Raw genomic sequence first — 19,213 nt, 5'->3', positions numbered from 1 at the left:
CATTTTAGCAGCAATGCACTAATGGGTTTGACCTGGACCGTGCCTCTGGGCAATGCTTAGGTAGGACTTTGATTAAATCAATATATTTAAATTCGGGTTCAGAAATCCTGAATTTATTGAGTTAACATTGTGTTGCTCTTACTATGTTTTAGAGGGAAAGTTCTTACTGTGTGACAAATCTGTGTGTTTGTATACATGTATATACAAAAAATATGTGTATATATAAATATGTGTGTGTGTGTCTTTACATAGCACTGATCTTTGACATTGTTGAGGAAATAAAAGGCTTTCAGGGCTACTCAAACAACAATGATGCATTTTAATAGGAGCTCAGTGGAGCTGCCAAAGGACAAACGTGTTCACCCACGTTCTCTTTCTCCTTCAAACTCAGGATTTATTGTCTTTGTTGCCTGTCTCCACCTGCAGGCTCACATAAAGTCTTCCATTCTCAGAAACTGAAACTCCAGATAAACTGAGCTGAGGTACTGTAAGGAAATCTGCACTTTGCCCAATAGCATCTTTTTGTCAATGGCATTCAGTCTCCAGGGCAGCATCTTCTACATGCCATAAAGTCATCCAAACAAAAGGGAAAAACCTGCAGCAGATTGTTTATCCTGCCATAGCCTACTATTTCTGTGGCCCAAGAACCAGGGGAATGCACAATTTGGCTAAACCAGTTATACCTTTCGAAATTTAATTCAGCCACAATCTCAGTCAAAGCAAGAAAGGGGCCTGAACTGAGTCCCCAGATCAGAGCATCCCTAACTCGGAGGGAGGGATCTTGAGACTTCCAAAGCAGGATCCAAATTTCTCAGCCGGGCAGACCAAACCATCAGCTTCTGAAATCCTGATCTGCATGTTGTGGTTTGGACAGACCTTCCAGCAGGAACAGGCAGTAGCATGCTGCAGCCATGTGTAAATCAATGTTTAAGCTAAACTCCTATGGAATAGCAAAGCAGGCCTTGTTCTCTCCCTCTATCCTCTAATAGTGTGAGTAGATCACGGGACATGTTGAATATAAGAGATGTTTCCTGTTTTAGTACAATCTAACTTCAAAGTGAGGCTCCATAAGGAAGGATTAGCCATTTGATGGAGAATATAATTTTTTTCTTTGCGAAGTTATGCAAAAAACACGTGAGCTATTTTTGGATAGGTCCCATTAAGGAGCAATCACTCTTTAAACCTTTGCAATTTCATTGCAGACATTGATGAGTGTCGGACTATTCCTGAGGCCTGCAGAGGAGACATGGTGTGTGTGAACCAGAACGGGGGCTACCTGTGCGTGCCGCGGACAAACCCGGTGTACCGCTCGCCCTACCTGAGCCCCTACTCCAACGCGTACCCGCCGCCCCCCGCGCCCAACTACCCCACTGCCACCCGGCCTCTGATCTGCCGCTTCGGCTTCCAGCTGGATGAAAACAACCAGTGTGCTGGTAAGCAGGACAAATCCTTCTGCTAGATTTTCATTTCTGTTTTAGCTTGTCTGGCATCGCAGAAACAACCGTCCTGCAGTTGTCCTGCAGTTAATGCAGCAGTCAAGCTCAGTATTTTGAAGTCAAATATTTTTTAAAGATACAAGCTATACGTTTCATATCATTATTCCATGCAAACTAAGATATGACTCAGTCCTATTATTTAAGCAGGAAAGCCATTTTCATGAAAAAAGTAATGTTTTTATGAGACAAACAGCCATCTGATGACAGGGGATTTGTTAGTGCATCAAAAGCATGCCTTTTATGTTTATGATTCTGTCCATGAGAAAGAAGCTGGTCCTTCATTTGAAGTGTTAGGTGGGGCCTGGGGAAACTTCATTCATCACTTGGCTGGATGTGAGCTGGTCTTTGACAAGAAAAAAAAGCCTAAACCAGAGAAACCATGAGCTTTCAACAGAGAATTTTGCCTCTCTTTAGACTAAGGAATAGCACTTACTTCAAAACTGCTGCAGAAAGACACAAACCCTAAAACTGACTTGTCTTTTGGGCTTATTCTGCCCTATTGTCTGAAATTTCTGGCGGGACTTGGTTGCAGATGATGCACTTTCTTTGTTTCTCTACTGAGGAAACCACAGGAGCTTCACAAGAGCTTTGAAAGCCTAGAGTTAAATTCAGCTAACATTTGGGACACATAGTTTTTGTATTTGAATTATTGTCCTTTCCAAGGTGGGAAAAACATATTTTCTAACCAGCACTCGCAGTAATACCGACTGGAAAATTTAAAAAAGGGGAAAAAACCAAAGAAAAGGAAAATCATAAACCCTGGGGTTTTTTGAAGAGTTCCTTAATCCTTGGATCACTGAAGAGTTTACTGTAAAAATAAGCATTTTTATTATCTGATTCTTTGAAAACAGCCTCTAGTCCATTCCATCTTAGCAAATTGATCAACCTGTTATTTTATCAACTGATTTGTAGATTTCCAGGAGTGTTTTCATTTTGCTCACTTTGCTTTAGATGATTTAGGAAATGGGGTAGTTAGTAGAAAAGAAGTGATGAAATGAAAGTGGAAATGAAACCTCTGAATTATATTGTCTGGTCTGCTCCATGCAAACCAGAATAATCAAAACAGGAAGATTTAGGGAACTTTTACAGCGAACTTTCCAGCCTCCAAAGGGCACATATGTTCCTATTTAGGCTGGCAGAAATGGGAGAACTTATACTTTTTTCAGTCAGGGCTGTTCACTTCAGTCATTTTAACTTTCAAATATTTGAGATTTAATTGTAAAGAAAGTTTGGTGATGAGAGACATTAATGAGAATGTATGGGAAAGGACAGGCTGCCATTTGAGCACCACAGCAAGATGGGAGCAGTTTTTGTAAGTCTACATCAGGTTTGAATTTCAGTAGATGATGTGACAAAGGAAGGAAAACAAAACTAAAAGAAAACGAGACCTGTCAGGAGTCTCTGCTGGGTTAGATTTCATTTTTTATTTAGTGAAATTCTCTGGAAATATTCACTATCTTGATGCAGTATTTTTTGTTGTATCTGTGTGCGTTTCATATCCATGTGCCCCAGGATGGAAAGCGTGGCCACCAAAGGGAATGATTTGGTCCATGTCTCACTGTGGTGATGGTAGAAAGGCCTGATCCCCTGTTTCCAAGATTCCTGGAGCAGTTAACAAGGTTATGTGTAGTGCCATGCTTGAAGTCCTTGGAGGCAAGACATCAGGGAACCTTGACAGGGTCCTCAGGAGCAACCAATATTTTACCCAGGTCATTCATAAAGTCTGACCCACAGGATCATGGCATCCATAAGCCAATTATAAGCAGCACTCATGTTAATGGTCCTTCAGTTGCTCTGTGCTTACTTTCTTGTCCATATTCAGCATGTTCTTAGGATACAAAGCACTCCAAGGACTAATTGTGTGGTGGAATGGTTGAAAAGAATGAACTAGAAGTAATTTTGCCCAGTAGCTGGGCCACTATGTAACAGGTTTATTATGTTGGTGTTCAGACACCACTCTCCAGCAGCTTCTTTCCAAATAAAGTTAGCCAAAGGTATTTCCACTGGAGATAATGAAATTATCTGCTATAGGCTGCAGGGGAACCAGAGTAATTCTCATGCCAATGTGTCTGAGAAATCTGCAGATTTTAACAGAGTATGCATTTTTGTCTGGTCACATGTGGAGTTACAAATCAGAGTCACATTTTCTGCTGCTAGGACAACAGAAATCTTTACTTTCACTTTGAATTTCAGTCAAAACAGCTTATTAAATACAGGAGCATTTTCTGGGAATTGGGAGATTTGCAGCCTCAGCTTTGAAGCACTGAGGTTGTTCAAGAGACTTCCAAAGTGAAACAGGACAAAAATTTGATCTGAAAGTTGTGTGAGTTTTAACAAGCTCTTTCTATTTTTTAATTTTTTTTTCCTACCACTCCAGAAAGTGTAGGGAGGCTGCAAGAAGGTTGCTCTGTTCCAGTCTGGCACCTGGCCTGCCTGCCAAAGCCCCACATTCCTTTGCTCTCAAGGGAATGTGCACCCCTGGCTGTTCACATAACATTCCCCCCCGTGGGGCTGATATGTTTCCATGCAGCAAAAAAAGAAATATTATCCATTCTTCTCCCTTTCAAGCTTTTTGGCCTCATCCTTTCTGGCCTGAATGGTCACAGACAGTGGTTAAGTGTCCACAATCCTTCCCTATCCTGGTCACCACTCAGTCTTGCCAAGATTCTTTCATCTCCAGATCTTGTCCTTTATGAAAACAAAACTTTTCCTGGCTCAAGTGCCTCTCAAAGACACCTGTCCATGATGGCTTTGCCCAGTCCAGTGTTCTGTGTTCTGCAGAAGTACCTGTAACCATTTGTGGTAGCAGACAGAGAAATGTTTTAATGATAATTACTTCTTAAATCTCCTGTGGGTTTGATTCCTAATATGTGGCATTTTTTACCCCTGGAGTTGCTGAGTGCTTTATATTTTGTATATGTAAGTGGTCTGTGTTTTCAACAGCACAGAGTTTTTGTAAATCATTCCAAAGCAGGTTGGGAATGATTTATAACCACAATTAATGTTGGAATAAAAGACCACATGCAGAAAAAAGCAAAGAACATCTAGTGCAAGAGCCCTGTTTGAACTGTTTGTCTTCTAACATTACCTCTCTATAAATACAGAATGGGTTAGTCATAATAATGACTTTTTGCACAAGGAACTTGGTCTAGTAACTGTTGGCTCCAGATTACTGGAGTGAGGGCCTGTGTTCTTGCTTTATACATTCGTAAGCTGAGAGCTCTTTCCAGTTTCCTTTCACTCCACCTTGCTGTTTCCTGATTTACAATGATCTTCAAAACATGCCTCAAACACAGATCCTTCTGGGCATTGTGGAAAAAACTGTACTGGGTGGGCTCTGATTATTGCTTTCTCTCCAATTAATGAAAACTCACAATGGGAGGAGATGATGGGGTTGGAGAGGGTTGAATAGAGAGTTTAGAGGAAGCAGACCTCAAAGATAGAGAGGTGAATGCTAGGAAAAGTACGAGTATAAGGTCAGATGAGTATGACCTAGATACAGAGAGAAGGGAGGAGGGCAGAGGAGGTAATTAAAAAAAAAAAAAAAAAAAACATAATTGTTATTTTTAAAGTGAAAGGTAAAAGGAAGAAGGAAATGGAAGGATGCTGTCTCCAAGTGCAAGAGAGAATTGTTTTTCATGCCCATTTGTGCAGTAGTCATTGCTTCAGCTTTCCTTGTTTCTCAGAGTTTGGCAGGACCTCCTACATTCCCCACCTATGGGTCCCCAGTCCTACATTTGTGGAGTGAAACTCCTTTCTTCAAAAGATTACCTTTTCACAGATGGGTTTTAGATCATTATCATTTATATTGCAAGCACACCTAAACCCCACATCCAAGCCTGCAATTGTACTGCCCTGCCTTGTGCCCAACCTCATTAAGAGCAGCCTATGTCTAGATGAGTTTTCAAGCAAAATGAAGGAACCAGATGTTCCTCTGTGGGGAAAAGGGAGGAAAATTGAGACAGAGAACTGAAAGGAGGTGCCCAGGTCTTGCATCAGGCTCTTGGCTGTGCTGGGATAGAGCCCAGAGTTCCTTATCCAATAGCTTCACCATCAAGCCAGGCTGCCTCCTCCTAATGACTTTCCTAGTGACCTCTCTGTGCATACAGAAACAAGAGGAAGAAAAGCAGGGAAATGCAGCAAGGAGATTATGCCTTACAAGGGTTTGTATAAAGTAAATAACAATGGAATCCACTCCCACCATTTCCTTTTTTAACCCTATTTGGTTCAGCTCTGTGTCTTTCCCTTTTCCTCTTGGTCTGTGAGACAATCTCTTTTGCTGCTCCGGAGGGCCAGTTCCTGAAGGTTTTGCATGATCCCTGTTAGGGAATGACTGCCATCATGTCCAAATTAACCAGAAAAAGAAGGAAAGATTACATGAGGACAGATTCTGTGAGAGGCTGAGCTCAGACTTCTGAAAGTATAGGTAATTGTTGACAGATCCTGATTAAATTAAGGACTATGATATGTAGCTTTTACTTGTAGTGTGGTTTTCCTCATGGGCCTTGTAGGAGGAAATATGAATTGAGACCTCATGCTGCCATAGCAACAGAAAAGTTTACTCTCAAGCATCTCAAGAGTTTATAGCTGGTGGCTAAGGCTTGGGTTGGAGGAGTTTATGTTCAGTTCCTGGCTTTGCCATAAACCATGCCATTCCTGGAGTCACCACCCCTGGAAGTCTTCAAGAAACACGTGGACATGGCACGGTACTGTGGTCTAGGGGACAACATAGTCAAAGGTTGGACTCAATAGTCTCAGAGATCCTTTCCAGCCCAAATGATTCTGTGATTCTGTGCTGGATATTTTAGGGCTAAAGCTAAATAATATTCATTTTCAGGATGGTACCAAGATTAATTTCACAAGGGAATGGCAGATGTGGAGGTGGCTTCCAGGCAAGTATCATGTAAAGATACACAGACAGGAGAAAAAGGTCCAGTTTAATAATTCTACAGCTGTGAAGCTCAAGGTGAGACGTGTGGAACTCAGTTACTTCCCCAGTTGTCCTGGTTCCAGCCAGGACAGGGTTCATTTTTTGCAATAGCCAGAGGGGGCATGGCCAGGACCCAGAGGTTATTCTGTACCCCATCATGTCATTGCTGGGGGAAGGCAAAGGGTCTGTGTCTTCCAGGAAGAAGGGGTCCCTTCCAGCTGAGAAAATTCATCCAGGGTTGTTTATTGCCCAGGCTGTAATGAGCATTTTTGCATGTGAATCACTCTCTTCTGTACACTTTTGTCATTAATATTGTTGCTGTTATTGTTCATTTTCTTATCTCATTGCTGTTTCCAGTATATTGTTCTTATCTCAGCCTGTGATGCCTTTTGTGCCTCCAGTAGGAAGGGGGAGGGAGAGCAGCTTGTGGTTTTTTTAATGGCACTAATAAATTGGAAAGTACCATTCCTAAGCCACAACACCAGTGCACTAACCTGGCTGGAATTCAGTGGCCACTTTTGTCAATGTTTCTGCATGGATCAGAGAAGAGGGGAAGTCCAAGCCCTTTATCTATATCTCCAATTTACTTCAAGGAATGTCTGAGCTACAAAAGCTTTCAGCAGCCATTTGATCCTGGAGTTTTCCAATCATCTTCTACTTATGCCGTATTTGTTTCACGTTTTAGCACAACTCAGGATGGTTTCCCCTTGATTATTTAATGTAATGAGACTAGACAAGCCAGGTAAAATAAACATGTGGAAAATGCAAACTATGTACATTAAGGTTCAAGACCATATGTCAGGAGAGTAATGAAAGAAGGATCACTCACATCCTGGAGTACAGACAAACTTAACTTAATCCTGTCCCATTGGATAAACCCACATTATACAGGTCCAGACAAACATGACTATAAATCTTTTAGATCCAGGTTCTGTGCTTCTGATCTGATGGCCTGATCCATTCACAATCCCAACAATCTTCATAAAGGTAATCACGAGTTAACTATAAAATAATCAAGGGTTAAAAGGTACATCTGAAAACAGCCAGAGCTTCTCCCTCCCTTGGGAAACCATTGCACCAGCACAGAGAATGGGCAGGGGCTGAGGAAAGGCAAGACTAATCCAGCCACTACAGAACAGTCCATCTGTAGAGTCATTTCTCCAGAAATATGACCATCTGTAAAGGTATCTTGTCCAGCTTACCATGGGGAATGAGGGTCGAAATGCTGTTTTTCACTGAAGTAAATCCATTTGTAGTAGAGAAGTCAGATTGATAGAAAGAGCTGCTGTACATATCAGTCTGTAGCATGGTAAACTGAACCTTCTGTGGCTTGGCTTGCTCCTGCTTTCATTCCTCCCTAAGTGCAGTGTGGGAGGAACACAGTCTGGTAGTTAAAGCACAGGCAAGTGCTTCATTTATTTGTGAAACTTCTACTACTAACAAAGGAATTAGTAAAATTGAACCAAGAAATATAACATGCAAGCCAATAATGCTGGCATGTTATTAAGCAAATGGGCACTCTTCACTGGAATGAAAACTAGCAGGCTCCTGAGTATCCAAAGTGTAACAGTAGGAGCAAGCCCATCATTCTGCATGTCAGTGCCTTTCAAGCACCACTCACTGACTGTATTTATGTGTGATGATGTGAAAAGTGTAAACAGAGTGAATACAACTACAGTATAGCCACAACTGAAATTGAATGAACTACAGTCATGCTGGGTAGGTAGCTGAACAACAGCTGGGGACAAAATCACTTAGACCTGTGATTACAGTCCCTTTTGACTTTGGTGAAGCTCTTAAAGCAGAAGTTCTTGTAGTGAATTTATTAGGTTTAAGTTAAGCTGTCTTGAACCTAACTTTAAGTTCAGGCAGTCAGGTACCATATTTTTCTCCTGCCACAATAAGGATTTCCTAGATTTTGTGGCATTCCTTGACATTTTGAGGTCAGGATAGACAGCTGGTCAGATCATCATCTCATGATTAAAGATTGTGACCACAGGGAGTGTTTGAATTTGGTTTCAATTTTACCTTGAGCTAAACTGATTCTGTCTGCTGAAGTGTGCATCTGCTATTTGGGAGTGATTGAAAGTTTTCTAGTTTCTTTTTTACTGAGCTGTGAGCCAGGAGGGAAGCACAATGGCATACTGAGGGAACAGCTGAATGAGAATGGGTCATGTTATAGCATAATGGGTTTGTGTGCAGAGAAGGGGCATAAGCACAGAAGGGACAGTGTCCATGTCTTGTTAGATGTGCAGGCTACAGTCCATACACAGGAAGGTTGAAATTTTTCTAGACTGTGACCTCTCTATCTCATGATGTATTTCAATTTTCCCTCTTTCATGGAACTGTATGATACTTTGGTATACAAAGAGGCAAGAACCCAGGAATTTCATCTCCCTTGAGATCTGTAGACTGCAGAGGGAAAGGGTATGCCAGGAAAAGAAGTTCAACAGATACTCTGGGTTAATGGCCTCTGTTATGCTTGGTCTCTGAAATGGGGGTTATTGGCCACTGGGCTCTGAGCCAAACAATACACAGACTTCAGTTGTCACCCAGAGTGGGTTGGCAGGAGGTTACATCTGACTCAATTCAGAGGAGCAGTAATCATGCCCAGCCTGCCACATCCTCTGGCATGCACTGGCCAGGGCAGGGCTCGCACCCCTGCCATTAATCTCAGAGTGATTCCTTAGACTCACTGCCAGCACTGGTTTGATATGTGGGGCTTTGTTGCCTCCCTGCCTTTATTATGTCTTACTTCCAGGGATTTCAGCAGTGCCAAATCAGTTAAGGCCACCATGTACCGATTAGCTCTGTCTGCTCTGGGGTAGATTTCATGAGCTTTCCTTTATAGAATAGCTGTCATGCAAGACAGTCCCACCAACTAGGCCATTCCAGGGCTTAAAAGAAAATCAAATCACTTAACAGTGCTGGGAAACTGACAGGTGTCATGAGTACCCTGCCCCAACCTGTCAGCTCTTTGGCTTGTTTTTCTCTCATTTTCCTATGAGTGACACTTTCTCTGCCTTCCTGTGGCATAATGTGCAGAGGTCAGTATGTGATAGTCTCTCCTCACCTGGAAGGCTGATTTATTTCAGTGCCCTTCATAGCACCAGCACTTACTCAGGCCTATGTCAATTTTTGCATGTATTTGCATCATCCACAATGCCTAGAGATGGCAGTGTTCTCAATGACTTAAAAGTCACTGTTTTTCTTGGCCTCTCCCTTATATGTTTTGGGTCAGTCTTGTTTCTTTTCATTTGGTTCCAGCCTGAAATTGGCCATGGTTATATGTCACAATATAGATGTTAAGCCAAAATATATAGAAAATATGAATTCTCTTCTTTGCCAGTATAAATCAGCCAAATGGACCATATGTTTTGCCAGACTCTATAGAAAGTGATAATGTGCTGGCACTGTTCCTTTGTCCTGTCCTTAAAACACCAGACCCATGACAGAGCTGCCACACAGAAATGGAAGAGCTGCCTGAAGTAAGATGTTGCAGGGAGTTTAACATGCTCTGACCCCTTAATCTGCCAGTTCTCTGCCTTCCCATTTTCCTACTTCAATGACATGAGAGAATCTTTCAAAGAAAATAAAGCTGCTAGAAGTTAAATGTGAGTTACAACCAGCCCAGCTCAGGGCAGTTTTTTAACCATTCTGCTACTTTTCTGGGATGTTCTGCCCCTTGGGGGTGACAAGATGTGCTGAAATCCATCTTCATTTTTAACACCAGCACAACCTTCTCTTCTTTCAACTGTAGCTCATGGTTGCAGGTGCTCTGTGGTATAAAAGCACACTGCAGTGTGAGGAGAAGGATGGTGCAGAGGACAGGCAGCAGCATAGGTGTCAGGACAGCTGAAATGCAGGCCCAGATCCCCAAAGCTTGGTTAAGTCCCTTGCTCTCACTGACCTACATCCTCCATGGGAGTTTAGTGTAGAAATGCCCATTGGTCTGATCTGCAGCCTTTGTCATGGGCTGACAGTGCAACCTCAGACCTCTTCACTCAATATTGCTTCCAGAACTCACGACTTTTCTGAGGAATCTCAATATCCAAGCAATCATCTGGAAACCCTTGAGGGGTCTGGGTTTTCAGGAAGAGACCTTCAGTAAATGCTGAAAGTTGGGGTGAGAATGGTGTCTTCCCTTGGGCATCTGCAAGTCTGAACATACAAACTCATAAGTCCATCTGGAAATTTTTCTTGGTTTTCCTATGCACTAGCTCGATGTCAGTAACATGCTACTACAGTGAGAATAAATCTGTTTGTATTCATGAAGCATTCAGATACTGAAAATAAAAGAACTGCTTCAGCTAAACAGGGAGAGTCTAGGAGGAGAGGGAGAGGAATGCACCATAAACTTGCAGGGTCTGAAAGAATCCATAATCTACTGCTTAGTCTGAGACTGTATTGTTTGTTTTGGGTTTCCTTTTATTTTTTTCCACAAAATAATTTTAACATCTGTTTTTTTATAATATTTTGAGCTTGGGTTGTTTTTTTTTTTGTTGTTGTTGTTTGTTTGTTTGGTTTGATTTTTTTTTTTAAGTAAAATTCTTGTTTTCCATTCAGCCTCCTATGTAAATGAAGCATTAATTTGTGAGTCAGTAAATTGGCTTTGTGGTACAACCAACATATCTGTAGGTAACACTGAATGGGAAAATTGTATAAACAGTAATACACAGAAGTCTAGGAAAGCTACAATTGTGATCAGGAAACTAAGGGACTGGAACCCAGCAGTAGGTGAAAAGATAACCTAACAGGGTCATCTGGTGGAAGCTGATCAATAGAAGGCAGTGATATCAAGAGCAGTGTAGCACTAGGCAGTTTCTGGCAGTGTTACTAAGACTTCTCATTCCAGAACAGAGAGCAAATAGTACTTCCGAATGTTCTGTTAAGAATGGCTCCAACCTACTGCCATTAGGTGTAAGTACTTTACTACCAGATAAATGCAGACAAGTTTATGGAAATCACAGTATAGAACAGCAGCAAGTTGGGGCCATTACTGAGGCTGACTTTGATTGAACTAGTAAAGTGGACTGTAAAACTTAGGGTAAGATGACAGTAATTGGAACTGTAAATGACAGAAATCTGTATGGTGGGTGGTACAAAAGAATGATTATTGCTGAATAGGGTAAAATTTGCTGAAAGGAAGGAAAATTACTTTTAGACTGAACATAATAAAGCCCTTTATGGCACTGCAGTGTATCAGGTTATACAGGAACACACTAGGTATGTTGTAGTGGAGGAGTAGTACAAAATGTAACAGTAGAATCATTTAAAAGCTGCCTGGAACAATTTTTAGCAAGAAAGAGTCTCACACAAGTTGGAGGTGCAATAAATATTGTCAGGTGTGGGTTGCTGTACTTTTGAGTCCTTTGATATATTTCCAGCTTCCAGTGTGGACAGAGGCACAAAAAAAAGTCCCAGTATGCTTTATCTAACTCTGCAGAGAAAAGCTCATAGCATGGGTAAGAGCCTCCACCCATTAAACAACATTTATTGTCACTGTGGCTGAGCAACGCAGAGCTGCGAGAGCTTGAACGGGCAGCCTGACATCCCCTTTCCAAGGAGGAATCTTGGAGCAGTGTTTGCCAGACTGCCACTCCTTAATCCTGGAGCAGGAACCAGGCCAGGGAGAGGAGATGTGATCTGAAAGCCATAGTATGCTGCTAATTTCCTGCTATTGCAAACCCTGTGGGGAATCCCAAACCCGGCATAGGCTGGAGCAGCCTTGGATCAGGCTCCTGTTCTTCAGAGGTAGACTGCAGCAATATATACAACACTCATTGCCAGCAATTCACTAAGCACTGCATCTGGAGCTTTATTTCAGAAGCAGATTGAAATTATTTTAATTAAAAGCAGGACTGACTTTGTGATGGAATAGCCCAGACCTGTGCATTGACAGCTATCAGTTGGTTTCATGCACTCATCCCAAAAGACTGTAGCATGCCAGCTTTAGAAAGGAGGTGTTTTTCTCCACTGAATCAGTGCTGTTTGAAGATACAGTTCTGTAAAACCTGTATTGTGTTTTTCAGGTGGTACATTGATTTCGGGACTAAATTTTTTCTTGTTAACATTTTCAAGAGGTTTAACTAGTCAGAGACGAAAAGTGGTATAAGAGAACTTTACAGGGTTGTGCATAAGACTACAAACACTGCCCATGAATTTAATGGAAAGAAATAAAAAGTTTATCTCCATGTTTCTCAGCCCACATATAGATTTGAGTCCAGAGAACTATGGCATAGATGTGCCCTATACAGACTAGAGAATGCCTCTAAAGATAATGAGTGGCTGGCAATTTGCAGTATAACTATTAATGGCCCAGCAAGTCACATGCATTCTGGAGCTGGTAAGTGACGTTCATCATCTAAAGATACAAAATACTATCATATTCTGCTCCACAAAAATCACAAGCTGACATCTAGAGAATTGGGACATGAAACTGTTTCATAAATACATGATCCATCCATGGTTCATTCCCTTTGACCTGGGGAGGGACATGAAATGCTAAACCAAGCACTGTCTGCAGTATCTGATTGGAGATGATTAGAAAGACTATGAATTGTAGAATGCTAATCATGCCAAGAATTTCCTAGGCCCGCTTCTAGCAAAGGGGACTGTGCTTTTTAAAATGGAACGGCTCTCTTGTGTGACTCAGTATGACCTGAGACCTTGTGGCAATAAGGGTTAATAAAAGAATGTACTATGATAAAGAAAAAAAAATGTAAATTAACCTTCCACTACAGCAGGCCCACAGGATGGAAAATTCACTGGGCTGTACCTTCTAGAGAGTAAAAGCAGGAATTTGCTCCAGGAATAATCACAGAGATTAAATGTTCCTGCTGGTTGGGAACATTGTCTCTTCTGTTTGTTTATTTATTTACTTTTCATTTTTTTAATTACCCGAATAGAACATAGGGTTGTTTTCAGGCCAGGCCACTTGAAAATGAACTGTTTGGCTTGGGAATGCTCAGTGTGAACATGTCTTCCTGAGTTTTCATGGATAGTGTGAGAGCTGGTGGGACTGCCTGTGACACTGCTCATGTGACCAGTCCAGTCAGCTTGTAGCACTAGTCAGGAATTTCTGAGTTCTGGTATAAGGAAGGTAGGCTTACCTTGGAGGTCTGGCAACAAATGTGTGCAGGTCTGTATTTGTGAGCAGTGCAGTCTGGCTCTGTTTGTTCAGCATCCAATGAAACGGTTCACCAACCTCAACAGTTGCTACTAAAATGAGCAGGGATTCACATTTTAATTATTTTCTCTTAACTGCTTCCAGGGGAGAATTCAAAGTGCAGTCAATTTCTGGCTTCACAGGCACCCAATTCTCCCAATCACTCTGATTTCCTGGGCACAATGAAGATATGCAGCAAAGGACCGCTGTGGTGGTTAGAGGGTGGCAGTACATGTCATACAAGGAGAGGCTGAGAGAACTGGGCTTAACCTGCCTTAAGAACATAGGGCATATGAGGGAATTGTGCTGCTTGCTGCCTTCCACTGTCTAACGTGAGTGTGTAGAGAAGATGAAGCCAGATCCATCTCAGAGATGATGTGGACAGGAATGGGCAAGAGTTGAACATGGGAAATTCTTATTAGCTACCAGGAGAAATTTTATCACAGTGAGGTGGTCAAACACTGGAAAAGAGGTTCAAAAACTTCATAGCTAAAAGTCGTACCCTCGGAGAAATTCAAACCTCAACTGGAAAAGGCCCTGAGCAGCCTGACTGAATTGTCCCTGCTTTGAGTGGAGGCTGAGACCAGATGATTTACAGAAGCCAACTTCAATATGCCTTGTGCCATGGCTCTGAAACTGCAGTGCCTGAAGTGCAGCAGCCTGTGTCTGATACTGGTTCGAGCCTTTAATATATCAAAGGCTCCTCCCATAAAATGAAAGTGATATTCTCTTTGTCACATGGACTATGAGTTTTAGCACTGATTTTTAAAGTGCTGTCAGATCTTTGAATGGAGTGGGGTGTTTTGATACTTGCTTTGGAGACTCTGTAGAGCTGACCAGTTAAGTGTCACTCAAAATTTACATTACCACCCCAGGGTCCGCAGTGAGAATTAGAGGTCCTTTTTAAGAAGGGAAACCTTCAGATCTCTGCCCATGGCAGCAGCTCCAGCCAACTGCTCCAGAAGCTGTCATGATTGACTAAAGAGAGTGTTATCCTTGGCACTAAGGGCACTGGGGAACCTTATCAGGGAGAAAATTGTTTTTCATATTTCATCTGAGTTTCAAATCTGTCCTTGTGTCAGCATGTTTTATAACAATCTCAAAAGCGCCACAAAGCTAAGGTAATTCTTGTATAAATGTTAGGACCTTTTGGGCTCTTTTATAAGCAAAGAATGGGTAGTGGAAAAAAGCCAGTGGAGAAGAAAAATCTCTGCAAATACTGGCTTCCAGACTCAGACAGCTGTGTCCTCATTACTCTTAATAGCAAAGAGCTATGAATGTTGGGCAACATTCCCCCCGAGTGTATGCATAGCAAGCCATCTATTTATTTATTTCAGTGGTGGTGATCATTGGAAAATGCCTATAAGCCCTGCTCAAATAACTGGCTTTAACTCAGATTTGGCATTCACTGCTTCATAATGCTTGAACCACATTTTCTTACAATGTTCCAAAAACTACCGCCAGCCAACTGAGTTGCAAACTGTCCTGGATAAATGAAAACTGTGTGGATATGGGAGGTTTACTTTCTTCCAATTAGTGTGTGATGTGGAGGTCTACTGGCAGTTTTCCTGCTCTCTTACTCTCAGTTCACGGCTCCCTGGAAAAAGAGGTATTCCATCTCAGAGGGCTTTTCACTCTCTCCCACTCTCTCTCTCTCTCTCAGTAGCCCCTTTCAGTTACCTGTAGGGCCTAAATTAAGACAGAAAATTTCTAAGTTTGGGAAATTCTGATATAGCAAGATCTCAAAGGAGATGTGCAGAGCCTTTAGAGGCAGAAAGTTGTGTTTTGTTTTGCCCCAAGAACTGCCAGTTTTGAGTAGGACCATAACCAGGTTCTAGATCGTTGCAGGACAAGATATGAGGCTGCAACTGCATCAAAGAAACTTTCTAATGAAAGTTACCTAACATTTGTAAGAGTCCTGTCCCCCACCTGTCAATCAATAAATCAATTGAGATAAGGGCAGATCTTCCTCTGTATTGATCCTGGCATAAAACAGAAGTCTTCATCTGCATGGTCTTGACTGAATTTTTTCTCCATGAAACTGAAGATTCATTTCACTGAAAAACTGAGAAAATACTTCACCGTAGGAACTTCAAGACACACATTCTGCAAGCCAGGCTCCTTTCCCAGTTTTAATGGCTATGTAAAGGGAGTAAGGTGTTAGCCTCTCGGAGAAAGTCAGAGTGCCCATTATATGTGTGTTTGACTCATGTAGCTTCAAGTGACATGAGGCAATCTACAGCCATGCCAGCTCCAGGTGGTGCCTCCTTGTGTGCTCAAGCCAAGCTGTTTTGAATCCAGTCCTTTACTGAATGAGATGTTGGTGATTATTGCTGAAGCTTCTGTGAGAGATCAGTTAGTGACAAATCCCATTCAAGGGATCTCTATCATGATATCCCATGACAGAGATCCCTTGTTGTCTTCTATATTGAAAAATTCAAGTTATCCTGTCACAGTGACTACAGCATTCATACTGAATTTTCTCTATGGGTATGTGCATATTGCTCACCTAGAATCTCACTTGTTTTTTCAGTTGTTTGCACAACATGCCTGATGTTGCACATCCAAAGTGGCTGCATTTTAGTGGAAGAAGTAGCCCTTCCAATAACAGTTTCTGTTATAACCTGCAGGTGGATATTTGCATCCCATTGTTTTCACTGTGGCTTTCATTTCTGGATCCATTTGGATCAATTTCTTCTGCCATATTAAAAGTCAGACTGTTCTCTTCTTTACTAGTTATTGTGGTTTATTCCCAGTCCCAGACCTCTCTAGCCTGCCAAGACACTTGGAAAAGGAGCCCTTAATGACTCAGTTAAAATGTACGGTCAAGAAGTTCACTTATTAGAGGAAATGTAAACTGACCACCAATTGGCTAAACCAGCTGGCTGGACTATTTGTGCTTGAGATTTCTCAAAGCTCCCCAGGGAACAAAAGTGGGAATAGCAGTCCTCTGCTTTTAGTTCTCTCATGTTCTGTACCCTAACAGAAAAGTCTTTGAAAAAATTTGTTGGAGGAGAAGCCAATAGCACTTGACAGACATGTTTAAAAGCTTTATAAATAATGCTTTTAACACCTATTGTTTTGATATATTCATTCTTTCATGGTATTTTTAAATTAACCCATGGTAATGCAGAGAAAATATACAATTCAGCCATAGAAAACTCGTTTCTTCACTATTACTAGTCTATACCTCCTCTGTAAAGTTTTATAAGCATTTTCTAGAGATTCTACCATGAGACTATTTCATACCATGCAGCAAACTGATGATTGTAAGAATCTTTTTTCTTATTTCTGAGCATGCATTTCCTGGCTCCGATTGCACATTTTTTGTTTCCATTGCAATAGAAAGTGCTACTTAGATAACCTCCCAGCAGCTGGGAGCATTCTTAATAAAAGCTCACTGGTTCCTTTTACCACTCTGCCAGCAGATCACAGTGTACCACATGGTCATACAAAATAGGTAATTTTAAAAAACCACAAAAACACTTCATTTATTCAGCTGAAAAATATATTTCCTGATGATGAAGATAAAACCATATTGAACAAAACTTCTTTGTACCTCCTAATTCAGCAGGTTCAGGGTCATCAGTGGAATGGCAATGTGTCTACCTCACTTCTGCAGGGTACTTGGGTCACTCTTGTTCTACTGTACTGCAGCTATTTGACATAGAATAAGTGCAGCAGGGAAATAGCTGAGTCCCAGATCACATGCACTGGTCACGCATGTACAGAATCTGCAGCAGGAAATCATGAATCAAGAGAATACAGTTATGTTCCAGCCCATGGGGTTTCCATCTTTAGGCAAAGCTCTTGGTTGGAATTAGTAGTTTGTGTCTTTTTTTGATCTCAGAGTCAGCACACTGACTGTGCATTTGTGCAAAAGCTCTCATGGGACACCAGGAATAGTCCACACAAGTGGCTGTGATCTTGTCCCAACAGAGAGCTCTGGGAATTGGTGGGAGTGAGGACCTGTGGTCGTGCAGGTGATGCCAAGTGTACAAACCATGCACAGGTGTGTTCTGAGCAGAGAGGGGAGAAGCTGCTGGCCCTTTAGTCCCCTTGCTACGCACTTCTTTGCATGGCTGTCCTGTAAATCTCAGCCACAAAAGCAGGACTAGAACAGTGTTCAAAGAGCAAAGTCCTTCACAGTTTAGCTGTTGTTTATCATCTTTGAGTAATGTGAAAAGTGCTCTTGCTAAGGAAAGGCTCAGATAGCTGGCAGGAGACCTAGAACCTGTGACACATGTTGAGCAATTTTCATACCAGGCAGAGGGTGCAGAATTACAGATTCATGCCTCACACTTATTTAGTATCCATTTCCAGACTGACCCTCTGTGTGAAAAAACTCACTTTAATCCTTGTTTAGCCATCAGCCAATAATCTAATGCATATGGGATGCAGATAGAAAATTAATTCAGCAATCAATGGCCAGTCCTCAGACAGTGAAATGTGCAATTAAACAGGTGTTTAGGGAGTTGATCTTGGATTGTGTCCAAGCTCAGAGGGGTCAGTTGTCCTTGGAAAAAATACTGACCCCACACAGCAGCAGTTTGAATTTGGCTTCAGTCTGCACTTCAGGAATGTGGCATTGTTATTTCTTCCCTTTTCTTATCAAATGTAATTATCTTGAGAAAAAAAAAAAACTTTTGAGAAAACATGTGATTTCACTGAGTAAAAATCTACTACTGAGGAAATTATTTTTCAGTGTCCAAATAAGGAGTGGGGGAGAAGCCTGGGGAAAGTGCTCTGTTCCAAGTAATCTTGGACCTGATACCCATGTTACTGAGCTCGGATGTTTAGTCCTGGCCTGCAATTATGCCTATAAAAAACAGACATCCAATCTTTGTATTATTTTAAAATGGAGCCCTGAGGGTTATAAATGACTGAATGAGCTTTAGTGTTTGAGCAGACAGGGATTCTGGAACAAGCTGTCAGCTTTGAGCCTCTCTTCCAGATCATTGCATCTTAAGAGCCAGGTTAGCTCCTGGGGTTGTGACAGTAAAACAGTGGGACTAAAAGACAGACAGAATAAAATAAAGACATAGGGCCCCAAAATCACCTACATCTCCTTGTAAAAGGGGAAGAAGATTTTCCATGGTAAATGTTCTCCAGTCTACAAGACCTGTGCTCTCACAACTGTCAAATTAATCTCCAGTACTGCTGTGTTGAACCCCATGGTACTCATGGCTCTCAAATAATAGTCATGATGGCAAAAGCATAGCCACTTTTGTCAATGGCTGACCAAAAGAAGGAAAAGCAGCCTTAGCTACTACTGTGACCCACAGAAATTTTGCAGCATGATTATCAGAATTCATTACTTAAGAAAGGAAGTCATGCATGCTAAATATGTTCCAAAGAGAACAAAATGTAACAGTCCATCTGCGAAACAGCACACATTGCCAAAAGCATATTGTCTTGGAAATCTGCTGTCCATGTTGGCTTCCCCCTTCATCACAGAGTCCAAGCAAAGTCTCACTTCTAATTGTCATGGTCTCCAAGAGCGTGGTTCTACCTCAGAGAAGATAAGCCCACATCCTTCCATGGCAGCTCTCTGCTAGTGCTGTTATTCCACTGTCAGCCAGCTGGGAAAGGAGCTGCCATGGGGGAGTGGGATGCTCA

The 19,213-nt window shown here is 41.8% G+C and overlaps 1 protein-coding gene across 4 annotated transcripts in view; it reads left to right on the top strand.

The window, feature by feature from the left end:
* Positions 1 to 19,213, top strand: part of FBLN5 (fibulin 5) — a 62,365-nt gene that overhangs the window by 16,525 nt on the left and 26,627 nt on the right. For 2 of the 4 annotated variants that reach the window (XM_059850179.1, XM_059850178.1), the window contains 2 exons: positions 9 to 60; positions 1,203 to 1,433. In XM_059850179.1, the coding sequence (XP_059706162.1) occupies positions 9 to 60; positions 1,203 to 1,433 (283 nt within the window). The remainder of the gene's footprint in view (positions 1 to 8; positions 61 to 1,202; positions 1,434 to 19,213) is intronic. The other 2 variants (XM_059850180.1, XM_059850181.1) reach the window with 2 other exon arrangements.

The sequence above is a fragment of the Haemorhous mexicanus genome, chromosome 6 (genome assembly GCF_027477595.1).
Source record: "Haemorhous mexicanus isolate bHaeMex1 chromosome 6, bHaeMex1.pri, whole genome shotgun sequence".
In the NCBI taxonomy this organism is placed as follows: Eukaryota; Metazoa; Chordata; class Aves; order Passeriformes; family Fringillidae; genus Haemorhous; species Haemorhous mexicanus.
The sequence above is the reverse complement of the archived record's forward strand: the minus strand, read 5'-3'. Positions and strand labels throughout refer to the sequence as shown.